At 40.0% G+C, this 18,602-nt stretch overlaps 1 protein-coding gene across 4 annotated transcripts in view; it reads right to left on the reverse strand.

The window, feature by feature from the left end:
• Positions 1-56: 56 nt before the first annotated feature.
• Positions 57-18,602, reverse strand: part of SAMD7 (sterile alpha motif domain containing 7) — a 52,693-nt gene continuing 34,147 nt past the window's right edge. For all 4 annotated transcript variants that reach the window (XM_089910916.1, XM_089910915.1, XM_089910914.1 and 1 more), the window contains 5 exons: positions 15,800-15,878; positions 14,044-14,669; positions 12,904-13,025; positions 8,714-8,824; positions 57-5,537 (listed from right to left, as the gene is read on the reverse strand). In XM_089910916.1, coding sequence (XP_089767042.1) covers positions 5,343-5,537; positions 8,714-8,824; positions 12,904-13,025; positions 14,044-14,669; positions 15,800-15,878 — 1,133 coding nt within the window. In that variant the 3' untranslated portion in view covers positions 57-5,342. The remainder of the gene's footprint in view (positions 5,538-8,713; positions 8,825-12,903; positions 13,026-14,043; positions 14,670-15,799; positions 15,879-18,602) is intronic.

Below are 18,602 nucleotides of genomic sequence, written 5' to 3' on the forward strand. Positions count from 1 at the left end.
TACGCAGGCTCAGTAGTTGTGGCTCACGGGCTCTAGAGCACAGGCTCAGTAGTTGTGGTGCACAGGCTTAGTTGTTCTGCAACATGTGGGATCTTCCCGGACCAGGGCTCAAACCCGTGTCCCCCGCATTGGCAGGCAGATTCTTAACCACTGTGCCACCAGGGAAGTCCCTGCTTTTGTTTTATTTGATGAGAATAACTTCTTAGCAAAATGAAAGAGATAATAATCTAATTCAATTAAACAATCAGTAAACTTTTTGTCACTCTAACTAGCAAAATAAAATCCACCCCTTAGGGAATGAGGGTGGTAGTGGTGAGATACATTAGAAGTTTAGTTTAAAAAATATATATGCACAACCTAAAAGCATTCTAATTTTTTTCAAAATGGCACCCAATGATGTTCAAGTGAACTCTTACCTTTCCTGGGGAGATTAACTTTTCACAGCTGTACAATGACATCTCAGGATTCTTAGCAGATACATCGAAGACCTTGGACCTCATGTTGTTGGCTTACGTGAAGACACATTCATTTGGCAGAGGACAGGCTGGAAAAGTACCGTAAATTGACTACAACTCTCTATAAAACAGACCTTTCGTATATTTGTAATGAGATGACAATGTATATATTTACCATAATGAGGAATAGCATTTGCTTGAAGTATATTCTTAGTATTATTGGGCAGAACAAAATATTCCATAAATTAAAAATAACAAATATGTATTTTTGCATATTCTATTAAAAAATATTGGAATCCATACATATTGTATAAGATAACTCTTTAGTAAACAGATTTTTAAAAAACTTTTATTGTGGAAAAGTTCAAACATATACAAAAAAACGGTGAAGAGTACAGTGGACCTTATATACTCATATATACTCACAACCCAGCTTCAACAAGTATCGACTCATGGCCAAACTTGTTTCACTATACTCCCACTGACTTACCAAAGGCTCATTTCTCAATGGATTTTTTGAAGCAAATTCATGTCATGATATTGTTGGGAGAGAGACTCTTCTTTGGGCCTCTTATGTTCCTACAGATCTTGCTGGATGGACCAAGATGCCAAGGCCCTGACTGCTTTCACCAGGCCCATTTCTCAAGGTTGACTGTGTACTAAGTAACTTTAAGAAATGAGGTAACATCTCCTCCCCACCCCTCCACCCTCCACACCCACCCCTGGACAAACAGTAGGTCTTTCTTGCTCTTACTGTTTGCTGTAAGACTAGTGAGTTCCCCAAACTCAGTGTTCCACAGCTGTGAAGCAACCCACTGCACGTGCAGCCATCCATCTGTGTTACCCCGGTGGCACCGAGAGCAAGGGGACCCAAAACAAATATGCTAATGTTTGTGCTGCTTATTGTGTCATGAGTAATAAAGTTCTTTGTCTCTGACCCAAGGGTCTTGAGTATTCTGCCAGGCTCCATAAAAGAATAAGTGGATAATTTATTAGATTGTAGGTCAGGTAAAATCGAATCCCAGATCCAATATATATCATTTTATCTGTACATATTTCAGTATACATCTCTAAGAGATAAGAACTCAAAAAAAAAAAAACTACTTAGGTAAGATGACTAAGTTCTAGAGATATGCTACATGACAGTGTGCCTTAACAATATTGTATTGTGCACATAAATATTTGTTAAGAGGAAAGATTTCGTGTTAAATGTTCTTACCACAATAAAAATGTCACTATTACTGCATCCAAAAAACAGACAATAATTCTTTAATAGAAGTGAATATCATCAATCATGTTCAAATTTCCCCAATTATTTCTCTTTTTTTTAAACAATATATTCAATAGGCATCCAAATAATTGTATTGGTGATATGAACCTTTAAAAAATTTATTGTGGTAAAATATGTATAAAACTTGTGATTTTAACCAATTTTAAGTGTACGGTTCAGTGGCAATAATAACATTCACCACCATCATCACCACCTGTTCCTAAAACTTTTACATCTGGGTGATTTAAATCTTTAGTATCTTTTAATCTATTGGTTTCCCTTTTCCCTTTCTCTGTTTCTCCTTGCAATTTATTTGTTGAAGAAGATCAGGTCATTTCTACTATACAGTTTCCCCCAGTTTGGATTTTGCTATATTCGTAACAGTTTCATAAGCTTCCATGAGGAGGCATATAATGTCTGGTTGTTTCTCTTTTTGTGGTGTTAATAGTCATTTATGATCACTGTTTAGGTCCTTTAGTTTTTAGGGGTGCAAAGTGGTGATATTTGAATTCTATTATTGCTTTTTTTTTTTTTTTTTTTTTTTTATATTTTTTTTTTTATTTTTTTTTTTTATTTTTTTTTTTTTATATTTTTTTTTTTTTTTATTATTGCTTTTTAATAGCTGTTTAATACTTCCATAGAGGAACAGTTACATAGTACTCCATTATATGGATGTTTATTCCCCTTGTCTAAACAGAATGTTTCATAAGTCAGAAGAGCCTATTTAGCAAACACATTTTTATTGTGATTATTTTTCAAACATGAGAATTTTGTTGTTGTTTTTGCTGTTCTTTATTTTATTCTCCCAAAGGGTACACAGTACAATCAAGACTAAAGTTGAATTTGCAGAAGAGTTAAAAACTATTTCTATATGATAATATGAGTAAAATTTTCACCCTTCAATATAATTTTGATTACTAAAGTGGGTTTTTGTTAAAAGGTAGCCTAGAGTCATGAATCTGGAAAGAATCATCTTAGTGTGGACAAGCAACTTCAGTCTCCTTTTCTTCCAAAGAAGAGTGCTGAGAGCTGGGGAGAGCCTCCTTTACGTGGTTCTCTTTTTATGCATGGTTCTAAAATTAAGCACAGTGCTTTTTTTGGTGATAGTACATGCCAGGATGACATAAGGACATTTTCCTTAGAGTAACATTGAGACACATCTGTTCAAGTGAATCAGTTACCAACTCAATTGACTCATTTAGCAGGGAAAAGAAATTCAAAAGCCATCATATGGATGGAATCCCATGATCCCTTTGCCACTAAAAGTATTAATTAAGCTTTCTTTTTATCCCACACCATAACACCTGTTAACTCACGTTTGGCACCTTGTGAAACTTTTATATGCTGGGAATTACAGCAAGTGAAAGGTTATGTGACAAAACAGTTCTTAAAATTTTGAAATTTGAAAGTATTATTTCTCTCTCTGAGCCTTTCTCTCTCTTTCTCTCTCTCTCCCCTCAAAGTTACCAATACTCCCTCTTTGGTCCACAAGCATGTTTGATAGTATAATATAACTTTATGTCAGGAAAAAACCCTGTTGTTTTCACATTAAAAATGAAAGAAAGCAAAGATCAACTAAATTAACATGGCTTGTGGGGCAATGACTTCAAAAGCCCATCTTCCAAATCAAAAAGTGAAGATGGGAAGCACGCTATGTTTATCAATGCAATTTGTTTGTTTTAGGAATCTATTGCTACAAAACAAATTATTCCATTAGTGGCTGGAAACAACACATACTTATTATCCCACAGTTTCTGTGGGTCAGGAACCCAGGAGCGGCTTAGCTGGGGGACTCTGGCTCAGGGTCAGCCACAAGGCTGCCGTCAAGCTGTGGGCAGGAGCTGGAAGAAGAGTCACGTGGCTATTGGCAGGCCTCAGAAGATATATTGCCGAGTTCAGTCACACCGTCCTCTCCACAGGTCCGCCTCCAGACAGAAAAGCTGGCTTCCTCCAGAGCGAGCAATCCAAAGAGAATGAGAGAGAGGACCTGTGACAGAAGCCACAGAAGTGACACCCCGTCATGTCTTCCATCTTCTATCCCTTAGAAAGAGTCATAACTGCAGCCCACCCCAAAGGGGAGGGGAATCACACAAGGTATGAACATCAGGAAGCAGGGGTAACTGGCGTCCATCTTAGAAGCTGCCTACCACAGTTTATATTTTTATTTTATTTTTTCTGTTTTTTGGCCGCACCCCACGGCGTGGGGGATCTTAGTTCCCTGACCAGGGATTGAACCCATGCCCCCTGCAGTGGAAGCTCAGAGTGTTAACCATCGGACCACCAGGGAAGTCCCAGTTTATTTTAAATATAAATTTTAAAAACAGAAAATACGTTCTCATAGTTTAAAATTTAAAATGTACCAGAGGGTATATAGTAAGAAGTCTCCCTCACACCGCTGTCACCCAATACCCTCCTTGAGCAAACGCTTATCAGCTCCCTGCGGATCCTTTCACAGTCTTTCTGTTAAATGTGAAGTTGAAAGAGTGGGATTCCACGGGGCACGCGCAGAAGCTGCCGTCATCGTCTCCCCTCGATCTTGCCAGTTCAGTACTGCTTTGAGGAGGTAACTCTTCCCCACCTCTTGGGTGAAATAGGAGGTGGTCACTATGCCCTTTCCTCTCCCTCTCAGGTCATAAGGAGTCCTCCAGTTGTTTTTAGTCATAACATGGTTTCATATCAGAAGGAAAATGCTGAGTAACAGTCGAACTCTGAATTTTAAGGTTCGAGCTTCTGCCCGTTCCTTTCTCCAGCTTCCTTCAGGCTGAAAGCCTGCCACGAGAAAAGCTGGGGCCTTGTGCTCAGCTCCTCTATTTCTCTATTTTGTACTTCACATTCTCTTCTTCCTCCTTCTGGCTCCACTGGGTTGCCTCTGTCTCTCTCTGGGCTGGGGGATGGGAAGCCAGTGAAGACAGTTAGGAGCTCTGTTTTTCAGTGTCAGCTCTTCTGGCTTCTGCACAGATATCCTCGTGGAAACATCCAACTATAGCTTTCTTTTTTTTTTTTTTTTGAAAATCAGAAATAGACCTCTTTAATGAAGGTTGTCAAAGGGTACAAACTTCCAGCTGTAAGATAAATAAGTACTAGGGATGCAATGTACCACATGATAAATAGAATGAACACTGCTGTACGTTATATATGAAAGCTGTTAAGTAAGTAAATCCTAAGAGTTCTCATCACAAGGAAGAACTTTGTTTCTTTCATTTTGTATCTATAAGGGATGACGGATATTCACTAAACTTATTGTGACAGCTGTTTCATGATGTATTTAAGTCATATCATTATGTGGTACACCTGAAATTTATGCAGTGCTGTTATGTCAATAGTATCTCAATAAAACTGGAAGGAAAAAAAAGAAATAGACCTCTTTATATATACAAATTTGATGTTTGCAAATTCTATCCTTCATTTAGTATTTGCTTCTAAGGATATGCCTCCAGCTACTTTGTGATGTGGTCACCTCAGGAAGCCTGGGCGAGGCCTCCTCCCAGAGAGCTCAGGAGGGTGGGCTTTCTCTCCCTCTGAGCCGCCATCTGGTCCTGGGAAACCCCCGCACACCCTTCAGAATATGCCAGACTTTTCAGAAAACCGATTAAGACTGTTCTTGCTCCGTGAGGGTTTTAATTTCTCATAGTATCTCGCTTAGTTCTTTTAGGAATGATCATATCCTGGGAACAAGGAATGTCCAGTGTATCACTCCAGGAATTAAAATCCAAAAGAGGGTTTGTATCTGTTGGTTGATCAAATGCTTGTTTCGTGTGGGTAGGAAGTGAAAGACTTTTCTTGTAGAATATACTTTCCATATGCTGAGATACCTTAGAAGACAAAATATAGTAATTACATCTATGAATTCTTTCAATAACACAGCATACTCTGCTAAGCCACAGGTGGCAGGGAGGCTGAGGTAATTTCAGGTATGGGACATCTAGAAGGACACAATTCTAGGATGTGGTGGGCTTTTTCTTTTAGAATCATAGTGTTTACATTGTAAAACTGGATATCAAGGTGGTAGGAGCTTACCAGTTCCTGTTCTTGGTTCTGCTGTGGTTCATCTGCACACACAATTATTTCACTCTGAGTTCACTCTAGCTCTTCCTTTCCCAATGGTCCCACAAAGGTTCCCACAGACACCCTACTTCACCTTCACCAACACCCAGCCCGTCCTTCTCCAGGTGAGGCTGGAATTCTTTAGAACCTTAGCACACAACTGGCCTTCAGTGGGCTTAGTGTTGAGACATAAATAAGGCTGCGCTGGGACTTGGTGCCCTAGTACTAACCAGCGGGCTCCTACACAAACCTGATGCCGAGTGGGACCCAGGAGATTTCTATATTGTTCACATTGTTACAGCTCAAACCCCCAGCTCCCTCCATTCTAATAATATCTTTCTCAAATTCCAGTAACTTTTTCTTCTCCTACCCCTTTCCTTGTGTGCTCAGTCCCGGTCTACCTTCTACATTTCTGTTCTGGAGGGTAGGTTTCCTTCTTCTTAGCAGTTCTTGCTGTAATGGAATTTTGCCCTTGATTCCCATTTTGGAGACTGAGATTTTGTTATCCACTGATTCCTGCCTGCCCACCTTCTGGGACTTTCAGATGTTACTCAGAACCTTCCAATTTTCCTGCTTCAATGGGACCCCTGGAAATTCCCAATCCCAAGGACTCTACAACTGTTCTGCTTGGTTGAACATCTGGCATCAGCTGGACCTTCCCCCTCCACCTCCCCCCCACCCCCAGCTTCTGTGGGAGTCCTGTCATGCTGGTAGATGGGGCCTGGGATATAATAGCTCGGCTGGGCTGCATGAAAGCACTTATATATATCAGATAGGAGCATAAGAATGCTAGCAGCAAGTGAGGAGAAGATTAAGAATGACTTGGGGTTGGCCACATTGTAAGGACAAAGCAGAACAAAAAGTGCAACGAAAGTGATAAACCAAAGCCAAAGAAAATCAGATTTGAGAAAAAACTGCAGTGTTATTGTAAGTACTCCAAGCGGTATAGTTTCCTCACGAAAGAAAAATAAATCATTTAAAAGTGAATATTATATTGTACCAATGTTAATTTCTTAGTTTTGACAAATGTGCCCTGTCATGTATTATGTTAACATTAGCAAAAGCTAGGTGAATTCTCTGTACTATCTTGGCAACTTTTCTGTATCTAAAGTTATTCCAAAATAAGAAGTTGAAAAAAAGAACATCAATGGAAACACTGAAGTATTTGCATTAGAAATAAAGAACTCCTTTACCCTGAAAAGTTTAGGAAAAATAAAAAGGTTTTTGAAGGACATTCTGGAAACTCAGCTCCTGGTCTAAGCATGTATTGTGAATAAGTAAAGTACTGTATAAATTCTGAAAGAATAGTTCAGGCTTCTTGGTTTGACTTTTAGGAAACTCACTCTTTCAACAAATAACTATTGACCTATTATGGGTTTTGCATGTTCTAAGGTTATATCTGTCAACAAAACAGATAAAGATCTCTGCTCTAATGGAGCTTACATTCTAGTGGGGGCAGAGGGAAATCAAAAATAAAAATAAATATAACAAATAAATAAATTATATTGTGTGACTGAACGTGATGGGTGCTATGGGGAAAAAGAGAAGACCAGAAAAAGGGATAGCAGTAGTATGTATGGGGGCTGGGCCGTGTGCAATTTTAAGTAAGGTGAACCAATCAAACCTCACTGAGATGGTATGGTGGAGCAAAGATGAAGGAGATGAGGGAACAAAGCATGAGGATGTTGGGGGAAGAGCATCGCAGGCAGAGGGAACAGTGTGAAGGTGGAACCTGTCTAGATGTTCAAACAGCATCCAGAAGTGAGTTGACAAAAGCAGTAACTGGCAGGGAGAGACTTAGAAGATGAGGTCAGGAAGGCAAGGGTGGTGATGGGTGGAGAGGAGTGCAAATAATATAGGACTTTGACTTGGACTTTGAAAGAAATGGGGAGCTATTGCAGACATTTGAGCAGAAGAGTGACATGATCTGTCTCATGTATTAGAAGAATCATTCTTTACTGCTGTGTGAATACGCTCTGGGTGGGCAAGGGCAGAGCAGGGAGAAGAGTTAGAAGGCTAACGCAGTAATCCAACGAGAGAAGACAGTGCATTAGACCAGAATGAAGCAGTGGAGGTAGTGATGAGAAGTGGTGCTCTGGAGCTGGCTTGTTCCAGCTCTTGAGACCAATTGTTATATTTTTAGGAAATTTGCAAGCTAATTGCTAAAAATGCCAGTATTGAAAATTAAATTATATAAAGTTACAATTAGATATATTATATTGCAAACTAAAGTATTAAATACCCTAAACCTATCACTTAATTATTTTTACCTACTTATTTTACTATAATTGTTTATTATTATCTCTGCTATTGAGGTTGTTTACACTTGTGCTATCCACATGGTGAAGATAGTCTGAAATGGGGAGCTGCTGTGCATCTCTTCCCAATTCTGTATTCAGTGACGCTGCATGTGGAGTTTGTCAGCCATGGTGGGAGGACTGACACCACAGAAATTGACAAATGCTACAAATCGGGGTTCATTTTTAAAGACAGCAGGTTGTTAAACATTGGCCAGCACACCACTGCTTTGTGCCTTCCCAACCAAAACTAGGAACGTGTACCAATGCCCCGTCCAAAGTTTTCAGGTTCCTTGTTTTTTTTTGCGGTACGCGGGCCTCTCACTGTTGTGGCCTCTCCCGCTGTGGAGCACAGGCTCCGGACGCGCAGGCTCAGCGGCCACGGCTCACGGGCCCAGCCGCTCCGCGGCATGTGGGATCTTCCCAGACCAGGGCACAAACCCGTGTCCCCTGCATCGGCAGGCGGACTCTCAACCACTGCGCCACCAGGGAAGCCCTCAGGTTCCCTCACTTTTATCATGTCCCCAACCACAGAGGGAAAAAGCTTAATAAAGATGTATTGTTAATGTTACAACAAGATAAAGGTAACATACTTCTCTTAAGCTTCATACCATTAACACATGTTTAGTTACGAAAAATCACCCTACCTGCGATTGGATCTTTAGTGCCGGCCCCAGCTTTAAGCCCATAGTGCTTCGAAGATGCCCCTCTGTGAGTAATGGCAAGGTTTCTCCATCAATTGCATGATCTTTAAACACCTTATTAAACACAAAAGATGTCAGCTTTGTTTAAATGTCTTTTTTTTAAGATCTAACCTATTTTCATGAAAGCAACTTGAGCAACCTTTCTGAAACACAAAGCTAAGCACGCCACTCCTCCTTAAAACCTAGACTGTTTACAGGATGAAGTCACAATCCTTCAAGTCTCTCTGGCCTGATCCCTTCTCCCTCTTCAGTCCCCTATCCTGCCATCCTCACCTTTCCCACCGTGGCCCTGGCCTCTGGCCACTAAAAATTATTCTCAAATCCCAACCATGTTAAGTTCTCTCTGGCTTCTGGTCCTCACCTGGAAACTCCTCCTTTGCCTCCCTCTCACCTTGTTGTCCCTCAGGTGGTAAACTCCTCACTGTCAGGTCTCACTTTCGATGCCTCTTCCTCTAGGAAACCGTAAGGCCCTCCCATGTGTTCCTACCAGGTGCCGTAGCTGCCCTCTCCAGCATGGTCACGCTGATGTGGAATCCCTTACGGTGCCCCTCTTCTGGACTACAAGCTCCGTAAGAAGAGGAACCATATTTGTCCCATTTCCACTGTGTGTTCCGTGCCTCGGAGGGCATGCCTCAGGACCAGCAGAAGATTAGATTCTTCTTGGGAAACTTCTATACCAGGAACTTTGTGTTCTAACAGATTTTAGTTATTTACAAACTATATTTATTAAGTAATTATTTCTTTTCCTATTTTAACTGAGCAAATTGTAGAATGGCTAATGTAAGTAACTTAATTTGGGCCAAAGCAAAAAAGTGGACAGTTTGGGTTAGTCTGTGTAGCCTTATTTTGGGGAAATGTATGATATTTCTTAGGTTGTCTGTTGTTTTTAAATATCTTGAATAACTTAAGCATACCTTCTACCACCTTTGAGAATTCCTAGGGCCCCAGGTACCCTTGGCCGAAAATCGTATGGCCCAATATCCTCAATGTAGAGTAATTATAATGGAAAGAGCTAGATTTGTAGTCACACACACATTTCTTTAAGCAGTCCTCTAGCCACCTTGAAGTTCAGCTTTACTCAGCTGCAAAATAGAGTATCTCCTTTGCAGAAGTATGGTGTCGATTAAATTTAAAAGACAATCTAAATAATTTACTTAGTACTGTGCCTGGCACATAGTCTGCTGCCAATAAAGAGTAGGCGCTATTATTATGATTTTTTGTAAATGAGAGAACCAACATAGAAAAGGTTAAGTGAGTTGCCCAAAAAGCATAGCTTGCCTGTTAGAGAACTTGTAAAATAATGTATAGTTCATGATTCTGATCCAGAATTTTCCCTGCTTAACCCCAATCAGCTTAACCCCAATCAACCCTTAACTGCCAATCAGCAAAAGGCGTGCTGATAAAAATAGTTACCTATATTTATGGTAGAAAATTTACCTAATTTCTCTTTCCTTTGTAGGGATTCCATTGAGCAGTGAAGGGACCGTGAGAGCTCATCCAAAGAAGGAGAAATCACAGCGATAAATTTTCATACAGAGGTAGGTTGGCACCCAGGGCCTGAAATGCATGAGGGCCTAACCTTCAGTCATGGTGGATGGACCCTGGGCCTGAGGCAAGGATGCAGAACATACCTCTGTCACTCAGAAGATATCCTCACTTCATTCTCATGAGAGCAGTTTGGGCCAAGTACATGATATAAATATGCATGTATTTTTAATAATTTCATTTATTTTTAGAGAGAATACTTTAACTGCTGACTTATTTGAACTAGACATTGACTTTGAACCAAAAAAATGTGTTACAGGGTATCCTGGATATCCCTAAATGGCTGAACCACCCATCCTCTCTTCACATCTATTTAAAAGATTTCATTTGCAAGGGGCTTTGGATTTTCACTGCAGTTATTTTTTCCTGAATTTTCTTTTTCTACCTGCAGAAGGTGGGTGGTTGGAGGTTGCTGCACCTAAGGCAGAGGTGAGGAAGAAGAGGACAGAGAAGGGGACAGGGGGTGTGGCCCTGAGTAGTCCCAGGGGCTGTGAGTAAAAGCGGATGGCACATTGCAGACAAGGGTTCCTGTGAGAGTTGTGCACAAGCAGTGCTGCTTCGGAGCCTGTTGCGCTCAGACGGCACCCAGCTGCGTCCAGGGGTTGCTCCCCATTTCTGTACAGAACACCGTCACTGAACACAGCCTGGTCATGCCCAGCAGAGTAGTGCCATCCTTGCTGTTGAGGTCACCAGCAATTGCTAGGAGGGGAACTGACTTTAGTGAGGAAACAAGAGCAGGACTTGATCCTAAACACATTTGAGAAACACCTAGAAATAACTGTACCACTTCTTGGGGTGGGGAAGGAAGCACCAACATCCTGTTGGCAAGAGATAATGAGTCAGCAAAGTTTGGGGTCTTCGTGTTTATGTGACTTCTTTATACCCATAAGGGGACATCTGGGATTATAAAGTATGAAATGCATGTAACATTGTTTATTACAAGAGTGGTTATTATAAACTGCATTTTTATGACTGTGAATCACTGACTGATTAAAAATAGTGAGTTCAAACAGATTCAATCCATCAGAAGTCAGTAATCAAATGTTCGTTATACATGGGGTTGCTTCTTTCTGGTTATCAGAATTTGGTAACTTCATTGTACCACTTGAAAAGCGGCATAGATACATTTAAAAAGTGACTTACCCACGGTTAATGACTAGTAATAAAATAATAAGGTTATACTCATTGAATAGGCAAAAATAGAACAAATTTTTTTAGCAGGTATGCAAAAAGACAAAGTAGGTGACTTGAAGAATACAACTTGCCTCACAAGTAACTTGAGATTCTGCTTTCTCTAGAAGCCTCTGAGGTAATGAGGAAATTAGAATCTACTGAGTGCCAGGCACTCATTTATGCTTACAACAATCCTTTGAAAATGTATTATACTATTATCCTCATTTTACAGATGAAAAAACCGAGACACTGAGGAGGGAGGCAACTTGTCTTAGGTCACATGTCCAGAAAGTGGAAAAGCCAGGATTTGAACTTGTACTTTCTGGTTTCATAAACCATACTCTTAATCACTACTCTATATGACTTTTCCATTGGTCCAATAAAAAGAACAAAGGAAGAAAAAGAGAAAGGGAAAGAAAGAAAGAAAGAAAGAAAGCAAGAAAGGAAGGAAGGAAGGAAGAAGGAAGGAAGGAAGGAAAGAAAGAAAGAGAGAAAGGAAGGAAGAAAGAAAGAAATGAAAAATTAAAAAAAATTAACAGCATTACACTGAAGAAAATATCACAAAATGAGATCTGAAAAAAGTTATCACTAACATCAGTTACTTATGATGTAGTTAAATCATAATGTCCTTTTCTTGCTCTCTTTTACTTTAAAATATAAACCAAAGATAGTTATACCAGATTTAGTAGGCACACTGTTGCTTGGAATTATGTTATTAAATCACTTGAAAAAGTAAATTATATGCATGAAAATGTAGCACTGACATAAACTTCAAAAACTTGGCAACCCACCATTTTTATCTCCAATTTTCCCATAAGTGAGGCTAGTTTTACTTTTCAACTGTCCTGATAGTTCATTATAATTTAAAAAATGGTATTTATCTACCAGATTAAATTATGTGTGTAGGCGTTTTTATATATTGCCCCAGAATAAAAATGGAATTTTAAAAGTTAATTTCCAACTTTTCAGATGTATTTCCTTCTTGTCCTTTTTAGAATAAAGTATATATTTCTGTTACGTACGATGAGTAGCCTAAAACTTCTGATACAGAAGTACATGCCTCCAAATGTTTGCTAAATGGATGAGCAGGGAATATAGTAGATACCTCTCATTCTTCTTGGATGTTTGGCCTCTGAACCTCCTAATTCTGGGAGAATTCCACATCTCAGGAGCCTTGATGGGACAGAAACTAACGCCAGACACTGGCTTTCCCAGCCTCCCCTGAGGCTGGGGTGGGCACATGACCCAAGCTCCACCAATCAGAGACTTCTGTTCCAGGGGAGCCAATGACATACAAAGGGAGAGATTATTAGGAATGCTCTCTGGGGTCAAAATCAAGTTCAACAGAACTCATTATGAAGGGAGTATATTTCAAAGTGTCTAACTTTTAAGAAAATACTTAAATGTTGCATCACCTGAGCATAGTCTGAACAACCTGGAAGGCCACTAATGAAGTTGTACACGTCATTCACGGTCCATTTCTGAATATCTTCATCCAAAGATAGATTTTCCTTGATTGTAAGAAGCACATGTGTTCCTTTAAAACAGAAAGAAAATTATTTTGTGGGAAAAGGGAAACGGGGGAAGCTAAGAGTACAGTTTCTTGTATAGTTACATTCATTTCCTCATGTTCTATTACCACAGAGCAGTCCCTTTACATAGATCTACACGTAACCCCCTTAAAAGATAGAGTTACTGAGAGATGATTTCTAAAAAAGCTTAGCTACCTCCTTTCTTTTCTTCCTCTAAAGGATCTTTAATGACAACCTTATCATAAATAAAAACAAAGTTCCAGCTTCTCTCAGATTCCAATAGAAATACCCTGTGGATTTCATTCTCCAGATTAATACTACCATGTTCTATGATGTTACATGATTTATCATGCTCTCTAAGCCATGTGAGAATTTAGCTACATCTTCATCAAAATGGCAAATTAATATTTTGTCAGGGAAGCAGTTGGTATGGTGGCTAGATTACACATATCCAAATCCCTGTGTTTTAAAATATTTTTATCTAAAGAAGTTCCAGTTTTAAACTATTTTTTATCTAAAGAAGTTCTTGAAAACTATTCAGTGTGTCTTTTTGGGGCAGGGGGTAGTGTGTTAATACTTTTAGGTTAGAGAGTATCATAGCAGTAGTGAGCACTGAAAGAGCTTCTGTTTAATTGTTTATTTTTTCTACACTTAAATACAGGGGAGATTGAATTCATACTTTTAAGCAAGAAGCCCCTCTGTTTTGTGTTGAAGAGATTAGATTAAATTAAAAATTAAATTAAAATGTTAATTAAAAATTCTGGTAGGCTTTCCCATCCTTCCTCATATTTACCTTCCTAGCCTTTGCTGAAAATTCTCTATATAGCAAATATATAAACAGAGATACATTGCACTGTTATGGCTGATTGGAACTAATGTAATAAATTTTTCAAGAGGAGGTAATTCTAAGTAGGATCAAGAAAAAGGAGGATAAAAAGAAACACAGTGGTTACAGCTCACCATGTAATAACTTCAGGGACTTGATGACCTGCGGTTCATGAGGATTAGCCCCTGGACACCTACCTGGCAGAGATGGTCGAGGAACTGGCGGGTAAACCTCATTCTTTTCACCACAGGCTGCCAAAACCTGCTCTGAAGCCTTCTCCTTCCCATTGTCCCAGGCCTTTTCTTCCAGGGGAGTGCCATGAGCTCCCCAGGGTTTTCCATGGCCGCGCTCCAGCTCTCCAAAGGTGTGGGCAAGAGCTGTAGATGGCTTTTCTTTGGTTTCACCCAACTTGTGATTGTTGAGAGTGTCTGTTTCTGGGTCTTTTGCATACTCATTCTCTTCACAGGGAATTGCATGGGTTTGGCCTAGGAGCTTTTCTTCTACTCCACTTTTAGAACTCTCGGTGTCGCTGTCTAGAACTTTCTGATTTCCTGTACCTCTCCTGAGACGACATTTCTGCCCCCAGCTCTCTAGAAAGTGTGGACCAGTTGCCACTAGCATGGGGTTTCCCTGAAAGTTTCTCAGGGCGCTTCTGTGAGCATGCAGGTCACTGGCAGGGAGCATGCTCCTGCCATGGTCGGTGGCTGGGCCAGCTGGGATACTGAAGCCATAAAGGAACGGTATCCCTAGGCCTGCTAGTCCCTTGGAATTAACTTTTTCTATTCTCCTTTGTTGGTAAATGGCATGCATTTCCATTTCCATCCTAAAAACAGAACAATATATTTTATAAACCCAAGAAAACCATTAGAAATATCATTTTAATGGCCCTCTGCCTTCCCTATTGTAGCACCTCTGCTTTTCTTTTGAGTCCTTATGCTACTTATCTGAAGTCTGTTAGGTGTAAACACGAATCCCCCAGAGAGCCACTGGGAAGGAGAGTTTGGAGTAAGATCACAGGTGAAGGGTTTGGCTGAATCTCACAATGGAAGTCTAAGGCCAGTCTTTAGAGCATTGTCTCTAATGGATGTGACAATCTTAGCAGGGATGGGGAGAATGCAGCACAGCATTAGTTTCTTGCCAGAGATTAATCCTCAAAGAAATTAAAGTTTTGGGAAGAAGTTTTTAAACCTTACAGTACAATTTTAGTGAGACTCAAGAAACACAGAAGTCTCAACTGTTAAAATTAATGCCAGTGGTAAGGGTTGGGGAAGGGAGAAGGGGGGAAGACTTGGTGGTATTTTTGCTTACTTTACTTTGCTTATTGGTCATCACCTGGACCCCTTAATGTTCAGCAATGAAAAAGTTGACTGATGCTTTCTCTTGCCCACAGCAATAACCTAGTCATCACTGCTGTGTGTTTCTCCTGGCTGTTGAAGGCCACTTTTAGGTTGACAGGGGGCTGTCTGGGCTCTAATGGCATAGTTTGAAGTGGGATTGGCAAGCTTGGCTCCTGTCTTTGAGCAGAACTGAAGTCATTTAAGACAGAAATGCCAGTATGCATTTCAAAGGAATCACAGCTAGGCATTTTAATTATGAGACATTGACAAGCTACTGTGATCTGTAGACTTAGCTTCACTGTGTAATTTCTAATCTTGTTTTTATCCTTAAACAACCTGTGTACATGTTTGTATATGTTTCTTTTTGTAATATTCCTGGAATACTTTTTGAAAGTAATCAGTGTGTGTGTGTGTGTGTGTGTGTGTGTGTGTGTGTGTATGTGTGTATATATATATATATATAAAATCAGTGAATACATATACACAAATATAACAATATATACAAAAACAATACACAAATACAATAAATGAATGAATATATAGAAAAGTATATATATAACAAATGAATAAACAAACAAGCGAATGAATAGAAAATAAAACAACATTGTTACATTACCTGGCAGTATGCTGCCTTTGAATCATTTCATTCCTTCTAGCCATTGCCTTTATGGATTCAGGTGGCAAAATGCCCCAACCTTAAACAAGAAAACCACCATCCCACCCCACAAACAAATTAACAATATCCACTTGAAAATAATGAAAGAAAATATAATGATTTAAAACAGTATCTGCAAAAAACCACCAACTGACCACAGTGTTGGAAATGGTATCAGTTCATGGCTGTTCAGAATCTTGGAGTCACTTTGGTGATGGCATGATAACACCAGATAATTTTTTTCTTTTTTATGGCTGTGCCTTGTGGCTTGTGGGATCTTATTTCCCTGACCAGGGATTGACCCCAGGGCCCTGGCAGTGAAAGCACCGAGTTCAAACCACTGGACTGCCAGGGAATTCCCCAGATACTTTTTTTTCTTTAAGTATGGGTCTCATGACTGGCAATGTTTCCCTACCATACTTCAAAAGGAAAAAGATGAAATTAACTGTGGATCTCTTGATCGCTTGCTTTTTCAGTAAATACTGAAAATTTTTTTTTGGAAGAAAAGAATTAGCTGACCTTATAAAAAAAAGTAACTAAGTGCTTCTTTATGCACTGAAATCCCTGGAAATAATACAGTGGGGTTTTTTTGTTTTTGTTTTTTTTGCAGTATGTGGGCCTTTCACTGTTGTGGCCTCTCCCGTTGCGGAGCACAGGCTCCGGACATGCAGGCTCAACGGCCATGGCTCACGGGCCCAGCCGCTCCGCGGCATGTGGGATCCTCCCAGACCGGGGCACGAACCCGTGTCCCCTGCATCAGCAGGTGGACTCTCAACCACTGCGCCACCAGGGAAGCCCCAAATACAGTGTTTTAAGTGGATAAAATATGAAGCTCTCTACGTGGACTTTTGGGTGTAGCTGAGGAAAATACTTTTTACAAAACAATTTCAATGGAGTTGAACAGCAATTACATTCTGTGTCAACCTTCCAATGTGTCTTAAGGTAATGACAGCATCGTCAGAATTCAAGGCTCTATTCTTGCCTGGTAACTTCATGCTTTTATTGATTTTTTCTTTTTCTGGACTCCTAATGCACTTAGAGTCTATGCTGGTGCTTCTCAAACCATCCCTTGGTGAAGGACTATTTTTTTCTTTTAAAATTTCCAACCCATCATGGACCAATACTTTCAAAAAATACATAAAATGACATTTTAGAAAATTGAAATGAAAGCAAGAACAAGTACAAGCACAATTTAAAACGATTAGATTAACAGACATAAAATTACCCTGTCAGGTTGCTGTGAAAGTTTCTAAGCCTTACTCTCTGTTTATGCATTTATTTGTACAAACACTTCTCAGACCAGCATAGGTCTACAGACCACACTGTAACAATAACAGATGCACAAATTATACTTATTACAGTTTTGTTCAATGATAGTTTTACATGTGTAAATCTGTTCTCCCCAACAAGAGGGCAAGTATCATGAAGGCTAGAACTGTTTTTATACTTGCCTTGTACCAAGCTAGCAGAGCTCGTTAAACTCCTATTAATAATAACCTATCTTGAAATACACCATACTGTATCTATTTTTACGAGATTCTCTCTCAGTTGTAAAATTCAGAGGTTAGATGACAGGGCCTCTAAAAATCCTTCTGACTCTAAACCTCTATATTTTTATAGTTCAGGGCCTTTGAGATATTCTCCTTGAGACAGCTGGCATGCATAAGACTGCCAACCCATGGGGTAATGCCCAAGGATGCAGAGAATGTCCATGTGAGAAGATCAGTGTAGAGGGCACAATTCTCATTACCTGGATTTTAGCACCCTATGAAATGTGGACTCATCAAACCTATTTCAAGTTTCTTTCTCTTTCCCAAATAGTTGACATCAAACTTAGTGCTAGTCCTGTTGTAATAATTCACTCCCTACCTAACATCCCAAATTTTGAAACAGATCCCTGTCTTAATCCCTATTTTGCTAACTTACTTAGTGGCTCGGTTTCTATAGGACTGAGGCCCTACCTTGCCCTTGCTTACTCTCTTACACGTCAGCCTTGAGGTGGGAGAGTGACCTCTGTTCCTGGGACAGGTTGTCAACCTGCCTGTTTGTATCCAACTATTGGCAGTTTCTGGATTCTTCATCAGTAAGAAGCTCTTTCTGAGTCAGCAATGCAGCTATTTCACTGGTCTGCTTAATTGCTGCCTGTAACTTCGGGCTATAGATTTAACCTGGTTCTTGCTGCCAGATGGGGCTACCATCCAGGTTCAGCTGATGGGCCTGTCACACTCCAGTGGGTGTGTCTAGTTTCAGACCTGGCCCCTGCTCAATCTCATCGAAGTGGATCCACATGCACTGCGGCAGACAACATGCTTAATTCCAGGCAGGCCAGTGTCTGCACTGGCCCTGGCGCCAATCTTATTTCTTTCTGTCTCAGGCTTTTCACTCACATTGTTCATATCTAGTGGGTTGGTCAAAAAGTTCATTTGGGTTTTCCTGTAACATGGAAAACTCAAATGAACTTTTCGGCTAACTCAGTATTAAGAGTTGTTGGAATTGGAGAGCAGGGACAAACAGAAACTCACTGAATATAGTTTGGGGGAGATAAGATGCATCAATCTGATCTTCAATCTTATTCTCTCTTGAGCCCCTACACTCATGTTTTTACTGACACCACTCTGCTGAAATTGCTCTTATCGAGATCATCAATGACCTCCACAAAGCTATATCTAATCATGTATTCTTGGTCCTCATCTTACTTGGCCTTTGAGTGGCACACTTGACACAGTTGCTCACTCTTTCCTTAAAACACTTTCTTCCCTTGGTT

Source organism: Delphinapterus leucas, chromosome 4, assembly GCF_059928025.1.
Source record: "Delphinapterus leucas isolate spDelLeu-1000000601 "Yukka" chromosome 4, BTC_Dleu_Yukka2, whole genome shotgun sequence".
Taxonomy (NCBI): Eukaryota; Metazoa; Chordata; class Mammalia; order Artiodactyla; family Monodontidae; genus Delphinapterus; species Delphinapterus leucas.